The following is a 23,555-nucleotide window of genomic DNA, read 5'->3' as shown; positions in this document are numbered from 1 at the left end:
TAACTTGCCTTTTCCTCTCTACATCTTAAACACTAATCTGTTGAATGGGTGTTTTAAATTGCAGTTTTGTTTGTTTTTTATTTTTTTTTCCTCTATCCCTTCCCCAATGTTAATGCTGGAAAAGTTCAAAATGAAAGTCAACCAATCAGACATGGAATTGTTAGTGATCTGGTCAAGAAGCTACGGCTGCTAAGATATGCATCTCATTGACCTTCTAAGCATCTTAGACAGCTTCTTTCCCAGATGTCAGTCTCCTGGGTGCAGATAGATTCTTATTTTCCTGCAAATTCCATCAGCCTCATGGAGATTCATTTATTGGACATGCCGTGCCCGAAGGTAAATCTTACAAGTTTTATTTTTGAACTCATTTATTGGTGAGTTTATTACATACGGATATATCCACGGTCAGTCTACATTTGCACTTGATGTACATAAAGTTGGTGAAATTCTATTACTTTTAAATCTGGGCAATGATACTTCGTTTTTTTCATACTATGCAAAGATTTTCCATGGCTTTAAGAAGGATTGTGCCCACTTTGTTATCTGAACTATTGGCTATTCAGCAGTTTTTTACCTACATAGGAAAGACATTTCGAACACAGGCAGAAAATATTTGAATGTTAATAACTTTAACATTTATAGATCATATACGTGGTAATACTATATCGTTATATTGGCCAAATAATCTGTACTTCTGGTCAGTTTAAAAGCCTGGCTTTAACCCATTAATTACAATCATTCTAATAGGCTCAGGTTCAACGCCAGAGCAAAAACCATCCAACCAACCAAATTTGAAAATCATTATTAGTCTTATTACCAGCAGTCTTTACAAGTCACTGGATTTCACGGACACTTTAGTTATCAGTTTTGTCGGACGGAAAATTACAATTAATATTCTGCTGGATTCCGGTCATCAGACAGCAGTGAATTATGGGATCTTTGACCACTCACAGTTACAGTAGATAAAAGGTATGGCCGCCTCTGAGCGCCAATAAGCGCTGAATAACGTTGTAGAATATATAGATCTCTGCATTGAAGTAACGGCCTGTGTTAAATCCGGACATGCCATAACATTATAATCAGTGGGGGTCAGACTCTGGGACCCCTGCTGATCCCAATAATGAAGGGACTGAGGACCCTTCAGCTTTTAATTTATTTTTTCAGGAAACTGCCACATAGTTGTGTTGTATTACCCTGCACAGCCAGAAAGCCGGAGTGGTGTCGTGCAAGGAAAAATCTATAAAGGAGAAACCGCGCTTCATTCTGAAAATTGGTGGGTCTCGGCAGTCAGACCCCCCCCCCCCCCACCGATCAGGCAGTGATGGCATATACTAGAAATATGCCAGCACTTCTAATGAAGAGAAAACCCATTTAATTTTATGCTAACTGTGCAATGATGTCCAAAGGTGGACACATACAGTCCGATGAATGTGTTTTGACCATGGATAAAACCCACATACAGCTTCTAAAAACCAGCAGAATGGTTACTTTACCTACGGTTGATATAAAGATATTTAGCTCAAATTTGCAAAAGTCACGTAAATCAAAGTTTTTACAGTTTCTCAACTTTGTGTATATATTTTCCACTGAATTATCGAAAAAAAAAAAAAAAGGGGGAGTTTTCTTTTATGGATGAGATTTTAAAGTCTGAACTTTTAAACAATAAAATTAGGGAAACTATTTTTCTATTTCAATGTCAATAGATGCAGGGGATCAAACCAGAAAAAGGGGAATGGAGCGGGCAAGTTAGAAAATGAGAGATCTAAAATGAAACAATCATAAAAGGTCTATAAAAGCAGGATTTTCAACAGAGTGGGAAAGGATTAGCTTGCTTTGCTTGGATCAAATCTTTATTCTCGGCACATAAGTGTTATGAAAGCCTTTTATGCCAGTTAAGGAAGATGTAAATATTTCCCACCCTGGTAGAGAAGTGTGAATTTAGAAGCACAATAGAAAGAAACAGAGCTGAGGAAAGAAGAGGCAGCAAGAGAGAGACAGAAGAGAGAATACAGAGCTACAGAAGTGTTTATTGAGCATGCTACAGAGGTAAGCAGAATACACACAAGATGAAATCAAAACCACCGTCAAACCTTCCAACTTTGTTAGAAAATTAATTTTTAATTGTGCCGCAACCAAACTAGACTGAATTTTACATTTCTAAAGATGTAAAAACTCAACTAATAGAAAATATACATGACCATTTATTTCCTACATAAACCGAATCTATGGATTGTAACCAAATACATCAAATTTTAAAAAAATGTACTTGTCCTGAACAGAATCAAGTTAACGGCTCAGTGAAAAGAGAAGCCGTTATCTTGACTGCAGCCTGTAGATTCTGAGCCATGTCTATAAGTCCGGTCTGTTTCTAAATACAAAATATTTCTGAAGTTCTTTATTAAAACATAATATTACAATGCAAGGAAAATTAAGACTAAAGGCACATAAACTTTGGTCCCACCTGGTTGTCAGTTATCAAAAACTGCCACTATTCTCTTCATTTGTCGAAGGCTCTCCCTGCCATAGTAAAAACACATGCACCTGTTTCTGAAATTGCTTGACCAGTCTGCACATGCTCAGAAATCCACAACTATATCCAAGTAGAATTACAAACAGAAGATGGCAATATATAGTTAAATGCACATCAGTCATGTCAACTTCAAAAACTACAGAAAATATTCAGCCACAAACAAGACATTACTTTAGTGCCAACATTTAAATGATACGTCTCACAAGAGTATGTGCAAAAAGGTTAAGATTCCACAAAGTTTTCTATAGTGTAGCCAAAAGGGAAAAAAAAAACAAAAAACACAGGATTTAATTTTAACAGGAAACCCACACGTAACAGGGCAACTAAAAAGTAACAGAGGGAGAGGGGTTTTGGGAGGAGGGTAAGGAAAAAAAAAAAAAAAAAGAGGGAAAATAGAACCAAAGCTTAACCTTTTTACACATCTCCTGGTGCATAATGTATTTATACACATGTAACAATGTGCCCATGATGATTCACCTGTGTTCTAAAATGGTAACACTTAAGGAAAAAAAATACACAATTTTCATAAGGCACATGTCCATGGATAAAAAAAAACAAAGAAAAGAAGTTGAAATGGAAACTTAAAACACAAATGGCTTCCCTAGTCACCTTCTACAACCTTTGCAGCTAAATGTTAACTGCATTTTAAATCAAAGTAATGAACCAAGGAATGATAAAACAGAGTGAAGAACAACATAGACTCTGTTCAGAAAAGTGGAGACCAGTCTATTGGTGACAATACACTGAACAATGCCATAAAACCCAGACGCTCTGTTTGTTTTTCAGCTTTTTTTCCTTCTTTTAAATGGTAGACTTGGAGAACGAAACTCTCAGATGGTGATTATCACCAATGTTGTAGTTGTGGAGGTCAATCAATGCCTGTATAGCTTCTTCCACAGTAGACATCTGAAGGAGGGCCATTTTATGGTCCCTAAAACGAGAAAATTCAGAAGACAAAAAGTCAATAAACTGCTGCATATACATCAATTCTTAGCCAGGTCTAGAAGCTAGTACCTAAAGTCAACGGCCAGCAACAACAAGACGAGCCTGACTTTTTACTTTCTAGAAGTCAGAATAGAGCCCTCTCCGTAAAGCCTTCTATGGCTGGGGTGGGTACATCACAGTACAAGTTTTTGGAGTACATTCACATGGGGTGGTAATGGGGTAGCAGAGAGCCGCACCATAGCAAAATGCAAGTTAACACTTGCCCTTAATGCTGCAGCCTTACAGCAATTGTGGTGAAACCCATAATCACGGTATAGACAAAAACACGCCCCATTGACAGTTCAGGGGGTTATTTAAATATCAGGGGCCAAATAGAACAGCACCAATAACTAAATAACGGAGGAGGCTAGCAAAAAAAAAGTAAAGTGCCCCAGCGCTTGTGCAGCCCTGCCCATTACATGCGGCACATGTATAGGCAGATGAAAGGTTCTCTTTAACTGTTGTTATCCAGTAGGTTGGCATTAAACATTAACCATTTGGTGAGAAAAATGCCTTATGCTGGTATTTTCAAAAAACATAGTTCACTGGCTCTCATAAAAACAACCTTTTATATATTTTTTTGTAAATATCAAAATGCCTTTATCCATCTAAAAAATTACATTATAATATTACTTACTGAAAGAATTTGAAAGCTTTAACAGTTCCCCCTGTGTTGGTAAACAGTGTGCGCAAGTCATCTTCGGTAATGGTTTGCCTAAAGGGGCAAAAAAATTAAATTAAAAATAAATCACGTTTGTTCAAAAACTCCCAAAATTGGTAATCTGTAATGTTTTAGAGAAAAAAACAAAGCTGATCCATGGCTGTAACATGTGCCGTCACTTACGGAATGTTTGACAAATGAAGAGTTGCAGAGGGTGGGAAGATATTTTGGAAATTTTTAGAACCGGGCTTCTTGAAACGATGTAGAGGAGAGTTGCCAAAATCTTTTGTTAGCCCTTGATCATCAAGCCCTTCCCGAGGTAGCTGTACGGTTTGATGTTTGGACAACGTAACCCTGATAATCTTTCCGTACATCTTCTGTCCGTTTAGATGACTCATAGCTGAGAAATAAATATTATTATTAAAATATCAGACGTGACATGCATTAGCTAATAAAAAAAGAACAGTATTTCTAAGCCAAAACATTTCAATACAATTATCTGTCGATTACTCAAAATAATTACTGGCACATAGCACACACAGTAACTTGGAGAACCCTTCACTACCCCAGACATGGGCAGCTCAGTGCACCATCTTATAGTCGCTGCTGCAAAGACTTTGGGGCACTTTTAATTAGCTGTGTAGCCTCCGCCGTTCTGCAGAGATCGGTGCCGTTATAATTGGTGCCCGATATGTAAATTAGCCCCTGTACGGTCAGGGGAGCGTTTCTGTGCACAGAAAGGGCAGTGGTAGTCAGCTGCAGACAGTGTCAGAGCGGCTTCTATGGTGTGATCCCTCTGCTGCGTGTGTGCGCGAGCACTCTCCTCCCCTCTCATGCTACGGTCAGCCAGTGATGAGAAGACTGTGTCATCTTGCAAGAGAGGAGAGAGCGCGCGCACGCCGCTCTGACACTGCCCATAGCTGATTGAGTGCTGACTATCACAGCCCCTGAGTGTCCATATACAGAAACGCCCGACAGTACAGGGGCTAGTTTACATATCGTGTGAATCTAGCCTAAGAGAGTGTAATTCAAGGTTAATTTGGCAATACGGTGTCCGATAAAATCTACTATTAAAATGAAAAGGAAAATTAATTCCAATACTTGACTTTTGAGTTACCAAAAATAAGAAAATTGATTCCATTAAATGAATCATACTAAAGGACAATGTTCAGCATTTTGTAGCTACTTTTACTACAACAGAAATGTATACCAAGGCCCCACGTACATGAACGTAGTTTATATCCGTAATTACGGATAATCTGCGGACCCATTCCTTTCTATAGGCCACGGACACCTTTCAGTATATTTAGGGATGCATTTCCAGGCCGTAGAAATGATCCGCAAAATACGGAACATGTCCTATTCCTGTCTGCAATTGCGGAACGAACCCTCCCAGTCTATGGACGTGTGCAAAATTGCGAATTGCGGACTGCTACGCATGTGCATCCATAGCCGTCCATAATTGCGGAAGCGTTGCTATGCGACGGAAGGAGATTCCCCAAGAAAATGGCACCTGAGCAATTACGTGACCTTTTCAAGTGGTTGGGACATGTTGGTAACATCATTTGTAGCCTACCTTTTTTTTTTTATTTTTTTTTTTTTTGCGGATCCGTAAAAACGGATGCACTACCGACCATATTTGCAGGCAGCGTGCAGGATATGCGGATGACTACAGATCTTTTGTATTAGATTTAATGACCATGGACAAAAAACGCGAAGAAAAATAAATACAAAAAAGTGTCAAACAATGCTGGCAATTCAAAGCCTACCTCAAAATTCCGGAAGGCATTTTAAGGGCAGACTTTATCTGCATGTCAAAAAACTGTGAACCAGGCCTTACAGTATCTCATTATCCCAGGCAAAAACTAAAAGAAAAGTTTTGTTAAAAACTGTTCACCAAACCTACCCAACCTTCTCCTAATCATCATCGGTAGGCCAGGCAGGGTATGGAGGCCTATAGAGCAGTGTCATGTCTAGGACAATTCTCACAGCACTTCCGGTATACTGGCCTGCTCTGCTAATGCAGCATGAATGAAGTGCTTGTTTCAGGACTTAGGCTGCATTTGCACCCTTGAAAACTGAGACAAAACGGGAACCATTTGCACCGGATTCGTCACCATTGAAATCAATGGTGATGGAAACAAAAACCTGTGGTTTCCATTTGTTTCAGTCAGGGCTCCGTTCTGACGGAAAGCTCAGACGGAACATCAGAATAGAGCCCTAACGGATATGTGAACGAAGCTATACAGGTCCTGTATTCTTCTTACCCCAGGCAGAGCTTCATTCAACCCTTAGAGAGAATAAATATCCTTCTCCAAATCATGTAGTAATGAGGAAACCCAGTCACGCTTCGTGAGTGAAGACATCCTGCTCATGATTACATTAGGGTGTTAAAAACAGACATACAAACAAGTTTGATCCTCCCCAGTAGCTGCAGCTTCCAGAATGAAAAGGACTCTGAATTTCTCCAAAAAGTGCTCCTATAAGGCTGGGTTCACACGACCTATTTTCAGGCGTAAACGAGGCGTATTATGCCTCGATTTATGCCTGAAAATATGGCTCCAATACGTCGGCAAACATCTGCCCATTCATTTGAATGGGTTTGCCGACATACTGTGCCGACGACCTGTCATTTATACGTCGTCGTTTGACAGCTGTCAAACGACGACGCGTAAAATGACTGCCTCGTCAGAGAAGTGCAGGACACTTCTTTGGACGTTATTGGAGCGAAAAACGCGAGTTGCTCAAAAAACGTCTGAAAATCAGGGGCTGTTTTCCCTTGAAAACAGCTCCGTATTTTCAGACGTTTTTAGTCAATACGTGTGCACATACCCTTAGACTGAACCTGAAGTGTTCAAAGTCTTTAAAGGGGTTTTCTGAGACTTTTTATACTGATGGTCTATCCTTAAGATAGGTCTTTAATATCAGATCGGTGGGGGTCCGACTCCTGGCACCCCCACAGATCAGCTGACTGAAGGAGCCATGGTGACGAACACCACAGACTTCATAGTTTACAAGGAAAAGCGCTGTACACATCCATAGCCGGATTGCAGTTCTGGTCGCATTCAAGTGAAACCCCTTTCATATGTAGATTTCCAAATTCAGTCTCTGATATACCCAATATTGGATGCCAGTGTGGAGAAGAAAGCAGGGTAAGGCCTCATGCACAAGAACGTATTTTTGTCCTCCCGTAAATACGGGTCCTTGGTCACATGTATTCCACCAGTATTTACGGACCCGTGCCCATAAATATGGGTCCGGTGTCACCCGTATTCCACCCGTATTTACGGTCACGTTTTCTCTGCAAAATTGCACTGCACTAATCGGCTGACCTTCTCTCTATCAGTGCAGGATAGAGAGAAGGGATAGCCCCTTCCGTTATAAAAGTAAAAGAAATTCATACTTACCCGGCCGTTGTCTTGGTGACGCGTCCCTCTTTCGACATCCAGCCCGACCTCCATTGATGACGCGGCAGTCCATGTGACCGCTGCAGCCTGTGATTGGCTGCAGCGGTCACATGGGCTGAAACGTCATCCCAGGAGGCCGGACTGGAGGAAGAAGCAGGGAGTTCTGGGTAAGTATGAACGTCTTTTTTTTTACAGGTTGATCTATATTGTGATTGGTAGCCACTGTCCAGGGTGCTGAAACAGTTACTGCCGATCGTTTAACACTTTCAGTGCCCTGGACAGTGACTATTTACTGAGACGTCGCCTAGCAACCCTCCCGTAATTACGGGTGCCCCATAGACTTCTATGGGCCTGCCCGTGCCGTAATTACAAAATAGGACAAGTTCTATAAGCATACGGGGAGGTACCCGTGGCCAATAGAAGTCCATGGGGCCGTAAAAACGTGCCGTAATTACGGGCATTTTTACGTTCGTGTGCATGGGGCCTAAGACTGTTTACACAGTTTCATCCATGTCCCACTGACAACGAAGCATATTCATTGTGTAAAGGAAAGGGCAGATAACTTTCCACTCTAAAGGAATGAAAGTCCAGTAGAGACATTAGATATACTTTGATCCAAATGAAATTGTCAGGCTGTACCAAAATATCTAATAATAACACCCTGAGAATAATGACAAACATAGCTCTGCTACATCAGAAATTGTGGTGTTAAGTGTGCCAACTAAGCTGAACAGTTTTTTGCTTGGTAAGGCTATGTTCACACAGAGCTTTTTGACGCGGAAACAGCGCCTCGCAGGAAAAAGAAGCGACATGCCCTATCTTCAAGCGTTTACGCCTCTGACCTCCCATTGACTTCAATGGGAGGCAGAGAAAGTATATTCCGTGGCGTTTTATGCCCGCGGCGCTCAATGGCCACGAAAATAGGCGTGCAGGGAGAGGAAAATCTGCCTCAAAACTTCCAAACTGAATTTTGAGGCAGAAATTCCACATGCAAAAAACTCTGTGTGAACATAGCCTTAAAATGGGCTGCAAACTCTTCTGGGTTTAGCTCTGACACCTCATTATGCATCTCTGTTTGTGAAGGAGGCATAAACTTTTTACTTGATGACCTTTTCTTCACCTTGTATTTCACTACTCGAGGGAAATCAAATGCCCCGAGTTTCGAAAAAGAGAGAAAAAAATGGCCGTTCTCTTAAGTGCTTAATGCAATAAGACATCTTACCCAGTTGTGACTGGTTGCCATCAGCCATCTGTATAAGAGCACTGTCTTTCTTATTGTATAAAATCTTCACGCGCTGCACATCTCCATAAACACCTTTTATTAAAATTCAAAAGGAAAAACAAACAGTATGTAAATAGCAAATAGGAGCTTGGATATCAACTTTAGATTTGAAAAGGTCAAATGAAACAACCAGACACCAAAAGTATCATTCAACCAGACCTAACATACACAAGAATGAAAGCCGATCTTGAACAGTGAATTTTGGATAAGAATATATTTGATATACCCTCAAAGCTATGTGAATGACAAATTAAAAGAACATGCAAAAAAAATTCACATGCATTAAAATAATAGTGACTATGGTGAGATTTTAAAAAGAACAAGAACAATGAGAAAAAAAATTGTAAATAAAAAGCAGAAAATAAAATTAAATGACTATTCAAAATTGCCAAAGTGCTAACTACAAATAAAAAAAATTATAAAAAATAAAGTGAAATAAAAATGAAATTAATTATAAAAGTATAGTGCTAACAATAACATACCGAAGAGGGTAAACAGACTTTGGGGCGAAACCATCTTTAGAAGGAGAGAAGAGCAAGCAGCGTAAGACAAGAAGAGAGAAGAGTCGAGGAAGAGCGGAGATGAACAGATCATCCATAACGAAGGGTGGTTCCCGTAGAATGGTGAAGGTGGTCATGGATCATGGTTCAAGGCAGTTAATTGGGGCAAGTTGGTCCGAGGAACATATTGTTCAAGCAAGGAAGCATGAACATAGGGGAGGGGAGGGGAGGGGGGTGGGGGAGGAGGGACAGACACACAAGATGGGAAGAGTTTGACAACAGTATTTGGAAAACAATAAGAAACAGGAAGACGGTGATACACAAGGAGGAAAAGGGTGTAAAAAGGGAAGGAAGGGAGGGGTTGGGAGATGATGCAAAATAAAAAAAGAAGTGGGGAGAAAATAAAATAAAGGTCAGTACAAAGGAAATGCAGGAGTTTGGTCAGAATAATGGTTGGCTTATGTACTGTACAAGAAAAACTAAAATGTAGTCATCCAAGACAAATATGGGGGGAAAAAAAAAACCAAAAAAAAAAAACACATTCATATCAGAGTTCACATTACTAGTCTGTTCTGACGTGGGGTAGGAATGCTATAAAACAAAATGCTTTACATTTCACTGCATAAAGCATGGCTGGCTTTGAAATGAATAGGAAGTCTCTAAGTGGATGGCTGGCTAAAATATTTCGACATGTAAAATGACGAGAGACCTACAATATACACGTGACCTAGGCTTGCCATAGTTGGCACAGAAATGGACAGAAAAGTTTTAGACTGGAGGAAGACAACTTGCTTCACTCCAGGATCTAGGCCTCTCAAAGAAATACCCAGAGAGCAGCAAGATGTCCACCTTCAGTCTAGAACATGGCAGCACATATAGATTGAACATGAAAAAAGCAGCCATCAGGAAATACAGGTCCTCAAACTTCCCACATTTCATTCCAGTATACTCAGCATCCAAACAGAAATGAAGTAGAGTAAACATGGCCGTACTGGGAGAGGAGAGACAGATATAGCAACAGAGAAGGTGAGAATATGGTCAGAAACTGTAAAGAATAAGATTACTAAGACAGGAAGAGAGCTTCATCAAAATCTTTGGAAGAACCTTGAAAGAAAAATGTATTAGAGCAGTCGATACCAATTGAAAATTGTAGAAATAATAACAAAAAGAGCAAAAAAATAAAAGGATGAAGCATATAATAAAAGGCAACTCAGAAAATACTAGAAGGAAACAAGACGCACGCCTGGTCATAACTCATACAGATGATATGTTAAGTACAATGAATGGAGACATTAAAAGCAGGACTCGAAGCTTTCAGGTAAACCAGAACGTATGCTTAGCCATGGTGGTCGATTCACTGCAAAAAACTACACTTCACCTGGGTACATTTTTCCACTTTAGCCCAATTAGTTGAATTTCTCCGATGTGCAAAGTAGAATGTTTTGCAAATAATAAAATAAAGATGCTGTGTTTGGTTAAAAAGAAAACAGCAGAAAGAGAAGAGTTATATTTACACGCATTTAACACGAATGTGTGTCACTGACCTCTTCATTCAGATTGCTTACAAGGAGAACAGTGTTGCCAGCCGATGTAACACCATGCATACCAACACGGCCCGCGGCGGCGGCGGCAGCAGCAGCGGCAGCTGCATTCGGCATTCCTAATGGACTCAGGGCACCAGGAACAGCTGCAAAATTGAAACACTCGTGAAAAATTAAAATTCCTCATCAAAAGTCTAGTTACTCTACAAAAGAAGGACGAAGGTGAAAGACTAGGCAGTGGGTTACGCAGCAGGTACCTGTAGCCTGAACGACGGCATTGGCTGCTCTCCCAGCTTCAATGTTTAGAGGGATTATGGATGGAATGGGGTACATGATGTATTATAAAGCAAATTATTAGGCCAAATCAATCTCGATAAGGGTCAGTGTGTAGCTAGACTTTATATACATAGATTTATCCGAGCTCTTGCCAATAGGCTACCCTTATAATTTTGCGCCTAAGAGCAAGTCTGCATTAATAGGGGTGCGCTGGTAGCATTTATTCATTATTTACACATAAAACCAATCACACTAATGACATTTCTACAGTAAGTGACTCTTTAGCATGTGATAAAACAGAAAAATTAGGAATTAAAAAGGATGAATATCTTTTTTTGCTTGACAGCCTGAACACCGCAATGGTTCGAGCATGTCGGAATTTAATGAGAGCTATTGGGAGGTAGTGGAAGTTGCGCCTGTAAAGCTCTTTTGTGGCCTGCAGTCGTCTCTGAACACGGATATAAAGCAAACTCTACTGTATGAAAGCAGCGGTGAACAATAACACGACTGAAAAGCCTCGTTCTAAATACCACTGTAATGTAGTCGTCCCAAGGTAATCAGAGGTGAATATTTCCAGATGCACAGAACAGTTTACATCACGCTCTTAATTTATGTAAGCAGACGGCCAGCCAGAGCGCCATATTAGGTTAACAAGAGGAATCTGGAACAGAACTGAAGCCACATAAAACATCGCTATACAGTACAGACGACTGGAAGCGTTACACAGAGCGCACAAACATTAGGGTTATGAAACAAGCCATATTAGGGAAAACACCAAGATAGAAGCGTGTTCTTGGGACTATAACTATTGTGGAGAGACACTTGAAAGGTATACCTAGAAGTGATGTTTCCTTGGCAAATGCTGCAGCTATAGCCGGATCTAATGCAGGCTGCCCATCCCCAGACGGCAAATCCGGACGTGTGTAGTCCCGACTTTTGTCATTGTTGTACTTCACATTTAGGTTCACCAGCTTGGAAAAATCAATCCGGAGGGTGCAACAAGCATTATAGATATTCTGACCATCTAAAGCCTGCACACAAAAAAAACCAAAACGTTTTATTTCACGAATCACACATTGCGGCAGAATTATAGGGCTGAATAAATGATTATTCCTTTTCCCATCCATAAGCAATAAACCGCACGTTATAATAATTATACCACGCGGTTACCTACCAGCTTGGCTTGTTGTGCATTTGTTGGGTCTGCATATTGCAGCAGCGCTTGAAACTGATTGTTTTTTGTGAACGTGATTATCTTCAACACCGTACCAAACTTTGAAAAGATCTAAAGGGTCAAAAAACGGGTAATGTTAAACGCATCGTTACTTGTACAAATCAAATTCATGAAAAGAAACAGAACCATTTGCTGCACGAACCTGGTGAAGGACATCAAGTGTTACCGGGTAGTACATGTTGTCAATGATTATTCTCAGCACTGGGCTCTGTGCGGAGGACACTGTAGTCTCACTTCCTGCAGTATTACCCACAATAGAATTTGTAGTCTGAACATTCGACACCGCCTGAAGCACTGCTTGGGCACGCTAAAAGAAAACACAAACGTCGTTGAGATGGTGGGAAAACATCAGCTGCATTGTACGAGTGAATAAGAGGGAATTTGCAGACACCATGTATTATAGGACAGTACAGAGAATTATATAGAAGGAGACGGTTTTTAAATGTCAGTGAACGATAATGCTATTATAGGAAGGCTTTCTCTTAACATGTATTACACTGTAAATACATTCTGACTTACAACATTAGCATCTGCGCCTTCAAAGTTTTTTTTTTTTTTGCATTACAATTTTGATTCTGCCACGACAAATGTCAAGACGACATTTACTTTGCAATATAGAAGAAAAACAAAGTCCAGAACTTGGTGTTCACCAGATGCAAAGCGTAACAAACTGTACTGCGTCCATACCCTGCATCTGCAGGCAAAACGTCACTAATGCAGTACATCACACACCTCGATTATAAATAACTAGTTATTCAAAGGTTTTGTTTCCATGTTTGGACCAATAATATTAGATTGAGGATTGATATATATTTTACACTATACGGAGGTTATTTTTTTCAGTGAAATTAATACAAATAGTGAATATTTATTTAGAAGCTTCGGCTACGTGGTTGTAGCGAACTGGTTTGTAACATGACGTCAAATGCACTGCTGAGTAACCATGAATGTATTAGGTTAAAGGGGGATTTCCAAGATTAGGAAAAAATAGATCTGCTGTATTCCATATAAACAGAGAAATTTCTGTTATTGGAGCGAGATTACGCTGTAAGCGGTCATTCACAGCGAGATCTCGCTGTGCTGGGCTGTAGTCTCACAGAGAAGTGCAGAGAAGTGGTCAGGATTGTGAATACACATCATGTCCTGGCTGGAGGTAATGTATATTCATTGTCAGGACACTGCAGTAATGTTAGTGTGTGTATGAGGCTGCACATAGCGATATAGCTATATCACTATGTGCTGTGTAAATGAATGGGGAGGAGTGTATGACGCTGATTGGTCACTGATTGGTCAGCGTCATACACTTCTCTCCACAACGCCCACTTTGTCATATAGTAAAACACGCCCAGTTGTCCATTGAGTTATGACCTATATTAGCTTTATGCTAATGAGTTTCTCAGTCAAAAATGATTGTTTTTCTAAATAAAAAAAACACTGCTGTAATCTACATTACAGCGCCGATCTCATCACGTACAATATAGGCCACTTATAATGTGGTGACAGAGTCTCTTTAATGAAGAATCCCCATAAGAATATATTGACAGATGCAAACGAACATACAAAACTGGCGCTAAAGTTCTAATCAAGGGGAGGGATCAAACTAAAGAGAATCCCATAACCATTTTTCCTCCTCAGTCAGTAGCACTGAAGGGGCTCATCTTTCAGTAGAAGGCCTTGTTCACACTGTGCAGATTTGCTGCAGATATTGCATGCATTCTTTAAACCAAAACCAGAATTGGATCCAGGAGAACAGACCTATAAGGCCGTTGTTTATGTATTTCTTCTGTCTAGGTTCCGTTCTTGGTTTTGGCTTAGAAAGTACATGCAAAATTTACAGCAGATCTGCACTGTGTAAACAAGACCTACAGGTCTATTCACACCGCATACACTGAACGTATTTCATAGGGCCCCATTCACAGATGGATACTAAAAAAAACGCCCTTTTAGAATCAGTTGAGGTTTATGTGGTATACTTTTTTTTTTTTCCTTTAACGTAGGTCAACAATGTAATTCCATACAGGCATCCCACTGAAAAAAAAAAAAAAAATATGGATACCGCGCGGTATACTTTTTACATGGGAGACTGTGGGCAACATATGCCACTATACCTTATGTCAGAGGTGTACACCGAGAAATGTTCCTGATGTATAACGCCAACATACACCGAACACTGAATAGATCCTAACCCCCTCCTAAAATACTGAAGGACTGACATAGGAGTGCAATTTGACCTTGATTTCCATATGGTCATTTTCACAACGGTTGTAAGGCTAAGTTCACATCACTGTCGGGTTTCAATTCAACCTTTCTGTCAGAGGGGCCGATGAATGGAAACCGTAGCTTATGTTTGCATTACCATTGATTTCAATGGTAATGCTTCCGTTGCAGTTGGTTTCCGTTCTGTAAAGTTTCTGTTCAATTTCGCAGAAACAATAGCGTAGTAGACTACATATTGTTTCCACTAAAAAAAATTCTAAGAAAATAAATAAAAAAAACGGAAACTTTATGGATCGGAAGCATTAAACATTGAAATCAATGGTAATGCAAGCAGAAGCTATGGTTAGCGTTTGGCTTTCCGTTCATCGGTTCCTCCGACAGAAAGGTTGAACGGAACCGATGAACAGAAGACCGACGCTGATATGAACAGGCCCTTACATGGACAAAAGGCACCGGTTCATCTTAAATAATACAAAAAAAAACAATACATTGCATAACAGATTATTGTAAACCTTAGGATTGGAAAAGACCAGCGTAGACAAAACTGAAGCTTTCGACACCCAAGAAAAAAAAGGCTATGCAATTAATAAAGTCTTACAACATAAATACCTGGTTTAGTGCACTGTCTGTTTTAAGTTCTTTATGGTTAGAGTACTGAATATAGATTGGTTGGTTACGTAAGTGAGGCGTCATTGAAGTATAATAATTAACCATTGTGGCAGCTGCTTCTTCTGTTGCCAATTCCAAAAAAGCCTAAAACAGCAAGAGACTGAAATTAGGCAAACATTAAGTATCAAGATAAAATAGAAGACATAGAAGTCATTTTTTCCCATTATATTAGGTACTTATTGGAACATTTTTGCCCTGAAGGTTTCCAAAATATAGCAGTGCTGTGTAATTCACCAACTATACTGTAAAAAAAGGGACTTACAGTATAATCTGTATCCCAGGAGAAAGCCGCACTCCACTATGCATGGACGTGGCTGTCTGGGATAGACACACTCGATCAAGTAGTTGGACAACAAAAAGTTAAAGGTCTACTACAGTCCCGCAGTCCGATGGCAGATGCTTCTCTAGTTTTCGCTCCCATGGGGAAAGGGGGTTCCACATGAATGCTTTTTCAGACTTTGTACCTAGTACTTAAGGGGTTTGTCTGAGATTAAAAACAAAGGTCTGCTTTTATTCCCCCCAGAAACAGCACCTTTCTTGAACATGTGCCTCATCTGATATGAAAGACAAGAGTGGTGCAGTTTCTGGGGGAAAAAACAAAACACAAAAAAACTCTTTTGTAATCTCAGGCAATGTCTATGTATTCAAAGAATCATTCAAAGAGTCATTGACCTTCTGACAGCACCCATTAGGCATGTAGAAAATGATGCAGCAGTTGAGTTTCATTTTGCATTACATTACCTGATTTTTTCCTTTTAACATTAGGATATTTGTTACTTTCCCAAAGGGCAAACCCAAAGCAATGACTTCAGTCTCTGTAACTTCACCAGGAAGTTTTCGGATATGAAGCACCCGGGAAGGTGAACTTTCCATTTTATCATCCCCTTTAAACTTTTTGTTATCGTTTCCATTGGCTGAAAAAAAGAATAAATAGAAGTGCAAATTAACAAACTCATCTTAAAGAAGTCACACAATCAGCGTACTTTGCAATATGTACATCCCTTTTTCATACTCTAGATTCCAGTATTGCTTCGAATTTTGCTGCTAGGAGGGGCCAGAATCAAATTTTTCCTGGGTTGTGCAAGTACTATCTCATTGCTCATTTTACTAATATTGCCACTGTTGGGAAATGACTGCCTGAGAGCTCATAGAAATAAACACTGATCAGGACGATAGTTCATCAGTTACCTCGACATCCCCCAATGCCAAGACCTGTGTGACACTTATGGCTTCAGCTAACAAGAGGGGTCGCGAACAGGGGATTCTCCAAATAGTTGCACATGTCCTAGTAAGGCATTTGCAAAAAAAAAAAAAAAAACACAGCCCCTGTAAAGTGGACAATATTTTCCTAACATGGTTAAGTCCTTACTTAAAGTGGATGTGGCAGCATATTACAGCTACAGACTCGTACTCCTATTATCCAAAACGTTTGTGCCGCTTGGGTAATAGGAGTGATGAAAGAATACAGCGGACTCCTAGTTATGAGCTCACTGTATTCATGAGAGGAGGGCTCCCCCTGCCTCCCCCGCAGTGACTGACAGGCTGCTGTATATTTGTGCAAACGCAGCAGCCTGTCAGTCACTGTCGAGATGGGCGGGGGAAGGTCTCCCCTCAAATACAGCAGAATAATAACTATGAGTCCGTTGTATTCTTTCATCACTCCTATAACTCAAACGGCAAAAAAACTTTTTTTGTGCCATTTTGAATAGCCGTACGGACCTGTAGCTAGCTGTACATAGGGCAGCATAGTCAGCTGTCAGATGCACTTTAAGCATATGCAAAAATGTCGTTTACATGGAGACATTCAAGCCCTGTTCATATCAGCACCATATCTTCTGTTAATAACAGAGCCATGACAACATTAAGGCGGGATTCACAAGACCGGGTCCCGCCCGAGCCCGAGTGTCGGCCGGTAAAATCGGCCATTTTGCCCGGCCGGTTTGCATAAAGTTTTGCATCCGTTCCGGGTCGGGCAGATCTGGACAGTGACATCAGCGGCAACTCCTGAAAGGGAATCCCCATGTCTTCGGGGATTCCGCTTCAGGAGTTTCCCCTGATGTCACTGCCCAGATATGGACAGAGACATCAAGCGCTCTGTCCAGGAGCGGAATCCCCGAACACACGGGGATTCCGCTCCTTCAGGGAGCTAAAATGGAGCTAACACATAGCAGAGCGGGGAGATACCTCCCTGCTCTGCTATAGTGGCGTCGCTACAGTAGTAGCAGCCGCAGCAGCAGCAGCTGCTGGCGGCGCCATGGAAGGTGTCGCCGGGTCAGGGCGCTTTTAACAAGGAGAGGAAGGGAGCCAGCGCAGCGCTCCCTTCCACCTGCTGTACACCCCGGCCCTGCCACACAGTGTACAGCGTAGCCATTCGTCCGAATGGCATCAACTCCTCCTCCTCACATGCACTCTGGCGCTGTGAGGAGATAGAGCGCAAGCCACGGAAAACCCGGCCATCACTTGGGACACATTCCGGTGATGGCCGTGTATTACCCGGCCCCATAGACTTCTATGGGAGCCGGGCAACCGGCCGAAAATAGAGCATGTCCTATTTCTTGACGTCCTATTTTTTGACGGCCGGTTTTCCCGGCCATCAAAAAAATCGGTCGTGTGAATAGCCCCATTAGGGGTCTATTATTCCAAATGCAGCCGGGTGCCGGCCGATTTATGAACGGCCGGCACCCGGACGGGAAACCCTGTCGTGTGAATGAGGCCTAACTGATCAGTGTTGACACAGGTTTTTTTTCTAACATTGGCAATGGTAGGATAAAAGCAGACAAGATGCAGCCTCTAATAATAAATATCTCCCATTTTTAAATATTTATGCACCTTGCAAATGTGAGCCATGTTTATGTGCAGAAAGGTGAAAAACAACAAATGTAAAAAAAATAAAAATTAAAAAGTTCCATGAAAATACTTCCATAACATATCAATAAAGAGGTTTTTGTTCTTGCAGAAGAGAAATCTCCTGTTTTGTTTAAAAACTGCCAATGTAAACCATTTAGGTCTCTGCTCATGGGCATTTCTGCACCTGCTTTACTGTCTTCTCCCAGCAGAAAATGACCTTGGAATAAGTGAGGAAAGTAGAAATGAATAGATGCTTTACAATGTCATAATCATGGGGAATAATTCTACACTGTACGTCTGAAGCCCATTTACTGGATAACAAAAGGCTCGGCACATTCTGCACAGCTTTACTTGTAAAAGTGTCCTAAACGTGAGCCTTTACAAAACGCTATTCACATCCAGCGAGAACACGCAAAGAAAAGAAGCTCCCTTTTGGAGGACCAGATGATGGCTGCTTCAAGGTAAATTAAAATAAGTACATGAGAATTACAATTGAGAAATTGGATGCTTTTCATCACCCAGAAAGTTAAAACTTATGGAATCAATAATGGAGCACTTGGAGTGGGGGCGTTACAATACAGCTACAATTTCTTCCAATCTGAATCTGCCTTTAACCATTTTGTTGACAACACACATTGACAAATATCCATGTACGGCTTCGTTCACATCTGCATCGGGGCTCCGTTTATGGGTTCCGTCTCAGCGGAGCCCATAAACGGAATTCAAGCTGAAACAAACGGAAACCATAGGTTTCCGTTTACATCACCATTGATTTCAAAGGTGACTGATCCAGTGATGGTTTCCTTTGGTCACCGCAGTCGACTACGGTATTGATTCTGTCAAAACGACGGAACCCTTAAACAACGGTGGCAAAGGGAAACCATTTGCATCTGTTCCGTCACCATTGAAATGAATGGTGATGCAAATGAAAACCAATGCTTTTTGATTGTTTCAGTTTGGATTCCACTGACGGAAAGCTCCAACGGAACCCATGAACAGAGCCCCAACGCAGATGTGAACGAAAACTTCTTCAACAAAGTAGTGTAGGCTGAAAATGGATGACCGATCACTTCCCAGTTAACGGGTTGAGGTTTATATATACGGCGCGGGTTTAAAGAGGCTCTGTCACCAGATTTTGCAACCCCTATCTGCTATTGCAGCAGATAGGCGCTGCAATGTAGATTACAGTAACGTTTTTATTTTTAAAAAACGAGCATTTTTGGCCAAGTTATGACCATTTTTGTAATTATGCAAATGAGGCTTGCAAAAGTCCAAGTGGGTGTGTTTAAAAGTAAAAGTCCAAGTGGGCGTGTATTAGGTGCGTACATCGGGGCGTTTTTAATACTTTTACTAGCTGGGCGCTGTGAAGAGAAGTAACATCCTCTTCTCTTCAGAACGCCCAGCTTCTGGCAGTGCAGATCTGTGATGTCACTCACAGGTCCTGCATCGTGACGGCCACATCGGCAGCAGAGGCTACAGTTGATTCTGCAGCAGCATCAGCGTTTGCAGGTAAGATCGACTTACCTGCAAACGCTGTTGCTGCTGCAGAATCAACTGTAGCCTCTGGTGCCGATGTGGCCGTCACGATGCAGGACCTGTGAGTGACGTCACAGATCTGCACTGTCAGAAGCTGGGCGTTCTGAAGAGAAGAGGATGTTACTTCTCTTCACAGCGCCCAGCTAGTAAAAGTATTAAAAACGCCCCGATGTACGCACATAATACACGCCCACTTGGACTTTTGCAAGCCTCATTTGCATAACTACAAAAATGGTCATAACTTGGCCAAAAATGCTCGTTTTTTTTAAATAAAAACGTTACTGTAATCTACATTGCAGCGCCTATCTGCTGCAATAGCAGATAGGGGTTGCAAAATCTGGTGACAGAGCCTCTTTAAACTTGCAGCCCGAGCAATCTGGCACCTGAATGTTAGGTGCCTGGCAGTAAGAAACTGCCAGGGACCCTGGAGAGAAAACAGAAGTGTTTTTTAATGAGCACTGTGTATAGAATAGAGGCCGCTGCCTCTAGTGGTCCTGGTAGTCATGTGACCGGTCACATGATCGCCGGTAGGAGGAGGCTGCTGCTGGTTCTAACTAGAAGCAGCACCGCCTTAACAGTGACAATAGTCACTACAAGGGTATGTTTACATGCTTAGCAAAAAATGGCTGAAAATACGGAAAGCTTTTCAAGGGAAAAAAGCCTCTGATTTTCAGCCGTTTTTAAGCGACTTGCGTTTTTTACGGACGTTTCTGGAGCTGTTTTTCTGGAGTCAATGAAAAACGGCTCAAGAAGTGACATGCACTTTTTTACGAGGCATTTAAAAAAAAACAAAAAAAAACACCCGGTGGTAATGGAATGCCGTTTTCCCCATTGAAGTCAATAGGCAGATGTTTCGAGGCGTTCAGCCACCACATTTTTAGCAGTTTTCGACCCCGAAAAACGGCTGAAAATAGCCCGTGTTAACATACCTTAGCAGGGCGGATTTCCCCTGTAACTGGGGCTGCTGTTACAATGGAAAAGTATAGTGTCAAAAATAATTTAAAAAATGTAATGTAATAATAAAGGCTCCTCAGTGGTCTTATCTGACCCTTGAGGGACGTGACAGAATACAAAAAAGTAAAAATTACATGCAAAAAAAACAAACTCCCCCCTCACCAATCATTGTTGTAACGCTAGTCCCGACCCAATTACACAATTAGACAATAACTATCACAAATAAATTTATCTACTTAAGGCCTTATTTACACGAGCGTTGCGCACCTCGGACGTGAATAACGACAGTTTTTCACGGCCGAGGTGCATCCGTGCTCGGCGCTGCGGGACGCGATGTCTCGCATCCCCCATAGATGAGAGTCTATGGAGGGATGCGTGATAAGAACGGACATGTCCTATTTTCCACGCACCCTTCACACGGTTCGTTGGAACAACGGCTGTGTGAACGACCACATTGAATTACATAGGTCCGTGGGACGGTCGCTGTTTCAACGGCCGTCCCACGGACATTTAACACACTCGTGTAAATAAGGCCTTAGGATAACATTAGCAGAAATTTTTTTTTGCTAAAAAGTAGAAAGAAGCATCTATTTTTTTCAAAACAATAATCCTAAGGGGGAGTTCACACGGAGTATTTTGGCACTGTTTTTGACGTGGAAACTGCGTCGGAAACCGCACCAAAAAAGTCCGAAATCTCCTCCCAGTGATTTCAATGGGAAGCGGAAGCTTTTTTTTCCCGTGAGCGGTAAAAGCCACTAGCAGGAATAAGAAGCGGCACGCCCTTTCTTCGGGCATTTCCGTCTCGGACCTCCCATCAAAATCAATAGGAGGCAGAGAGAGCGGTTTTCGCGGTGTTTTTTGCCCGCGGTGCTCAATGGCTGTAAAACGCGGCAAATGTTCTGCCAGCAGGTCCAAATCTGCCTCAAAATTCTTGAAGGAATTTTGAGGCAGATTTTTCCGCCTGCATAAAAACTCTGTGTGAACAGGGCATAAAGAAGCAAAATGATGCGTATAAAAATGATAAGAAAAGCAGCCTGCATTGTTCAAAGAAAAAAAATATTGCAAAAATGATGTCGCTAGCCCAACAAAGAAAAAAGTTGTAGCCGTTTAACGCGTGCTAAAAATTACTAAATGGTTAAGAGTCCTGACAAAAAAAATTATAATTAATTAATTGCTAACATCATTGAATGCAGCCCTCAGAGACAAACTTACCAATGTAAAACCTTATTCACACCAGCGTATTTCACGTCCGTGTTACGCGCGTTAAAACAACAGACTATTTTGCCGACATAAAAAACACGTGACATACGCGCGTAAAAACTGCAGACACGCACCCTACTCAGATGCCACACGGAACTGCAATGCAGGAAAAACGCTGCGTTTTTACGGGCGCAAATAGGACACGATCGTGTGAATTTCACCTAAGGGTGAGGCTACACGGTGTGTCGTTGACGCGGTTTTGTTGCTTTTGAAAACCGCATGCGGTTAACTGCATGCGTTTTTTGTCTCTGTAATGCTGCCGTTCTGTTACGTTTTAAAGGAAATAATTGATGGACATCGTTTTCACCCGTGTTGAAGTTTGTTAGGCGCTTCCTGTATATAGTTCATTACAAGGCATTGCAGAACGGTTAGCAAAACCGCAAGCAGTTCAGCAACAACTTTGGCAGCGCGATCATTAACCGCATGCGGTCGGACATTGTGAAGATGCAGTTAAATGCACAAAAAACACATTGTAATATAATAGCAGCCGTCTGTCCATAACCAGAATTTCACCATTGACTTCTATTGAAAAATGACTTGCTGCAGTTTAAAAACGCAACATAAACGCTCCGTGACCGCACCGTGTGGGCCTTACCCTTATTAAGTAAACCACGTTCATAAGGTTATACAACAATGACTCAGATTAACTACATTCCGTTCAACCGTTCCGTCAGAGGAACAAAAAGCCGAACGGAAACTATCGCCTCCGTTTGCATTACTAGTGATTTCAATGGTAACGATTCGGTAGAAGTATGTTTCCGTTCCGTAAAGTTTATTTTTTTCATGGAAATAGTGCTGTCGACTGCGCTATTGTTTCCGTGAGAAAAACTGAAACTTTACGGAATGGAAACAAACGGAAACATACTAAAATGGAAGCATTGCCATTGAAATCAATGGTAATGCAAACGGAAGCGATGGTTTCCATTCGGCTCTTCGCTCATCGGTTTCTCCGACAGAAAGGTTGAACGGAACCAGAGCGCTGATGTGAACGCCTAGGCCCTAATTACATTTTATAAAAATAGTCCACTTTTATAAGAGGCTTCCAGTGACTAGAAAAAGGACACAACAGAATACAGGTTACATGGTATAGAACAAGAGATGTGTTTGGTGAAGATCCTGCATCAGAGCGGTTCTCAAAACAGAGCGAAGCTGCTCAAAGACCTGTAGGTTGCAGACACCATAGATTGGCTACATTAGCTACAGCCCTTCCAGGACCTTTCACACCGTGCTATCACAGGTTATCAGTTCAGTGACTCTAAACTGTGACAATCAGAAGCAGCTCACACTGACTTGTAGGGCGGGGAGGAGGGGGTTCTAACAAAGCCCAGTCCCATAATCAAGATTTTTAATAAGAAACACTTCCTGAATCGGGAGACGTCTGTACGGCATGTGACTGACATTTGCACTTGAGGATTCAGGAGAGCTGGGAAGTTTTGATATTTAGGAAAATACAATATTAAACCAGAATCAACAGACTCAATGAAAGGCTAAGGCCCTGTTCACACAGAGTTTTTTTTGACACGGAAACCGCAATCGGAAAACGCGCCAAAAAACGTCCAAAAACGCCATTGCAATTCCAAACTGAATTTTGGGGCAGAATTTCCTGCCTGCAAAAAACTCTGTGTGAACTCAGCCTAAGGCCGGATTCACACGAGCG

The 23,555-nt window shown here is 41.4% G+C and overlaps 1 protein-coding gene across 1 annotated transcript in view; it reads right to left on the bottom strand.

The window, feature by feature from the left end:
• Positions 1 to 2,098: 2,098 nt before the first annotated feature.
• Positions 2,099 to 23,555, bottom strand: part of PTBP2 (polypyrimidine tract binding protein 2) — a 48,299-nt gene continuing 26,842 nt past the window's right edge. Inside the window, exons 4-14 of the mRNA XM_075833171.1 lie at positions 16,043 to 16,215; positions 15,242 to 15,385; positions 12,558 to 12,722; positions 12,356 to 12,466; positions 12,017 to 12,212; positions 10,909 to 11,051; positions 9,347 to 9,380; positions 8,805 to 8,897; positions 4,359 to 4,575; positions 4,152 to 4,229; positions 2,099 to 3,461 (exon numbers count right to left, since the gene is read on the bottom strand). Of these exons, the coding sequence (XP_075689286.1) occupies positions 3,332 to 3,461; positions 4,152 to 4,229; positions 4,359 to 4,575; positions 8,805 to 8,897; positions 9,347 to 9,380; positions 10,909 to 11,051; positions 12,017 to 12,212; positions 12,356 to 12,466; positions 12,558 to 12,722; positions 15,242 to 15,385; positions 16,043 to 16,215 (1,484 nt within the window). The 3' untranslated portion in view covers positions 2,099 to 3,331. The remainder of the gene's footprint in view (positions 3,462 to 4,151; positions 4,230 to 4,358; positions 4,576 to 8,804; positions 8,898 to 9,346; positions 9,381 to 10,908; positions 11,052 to 12,016; positions 12,213 to 12,355; positions 12,467 to 12,557; positions 12,723 to 15,241; positions 15,386 to 16,042; positions 16,216 to 23,555) is intronic.

The sequence above is a fragment of the Rhinoderma darwinii genome, chromosome 7 (assembly GCF_050947455.1).
Source record: "Rhinoderma darwinii isolate aRhiDar2 chromosome 7, aRhiDar2.hap1, whole genome shotgun sequence".
In the NCBI taxonomy this organism is placed as follows: Eukaryota; Metazoa; Chordata; class Amphibia; order Anura; family Rhinodermatidae; genus Rhinoderma; species Rhinoderma darwinii.
Note: the sequence above shows the minus strand (reverse complement) of the source record. Positions and strands in the feature narration are given on the sequence as shown.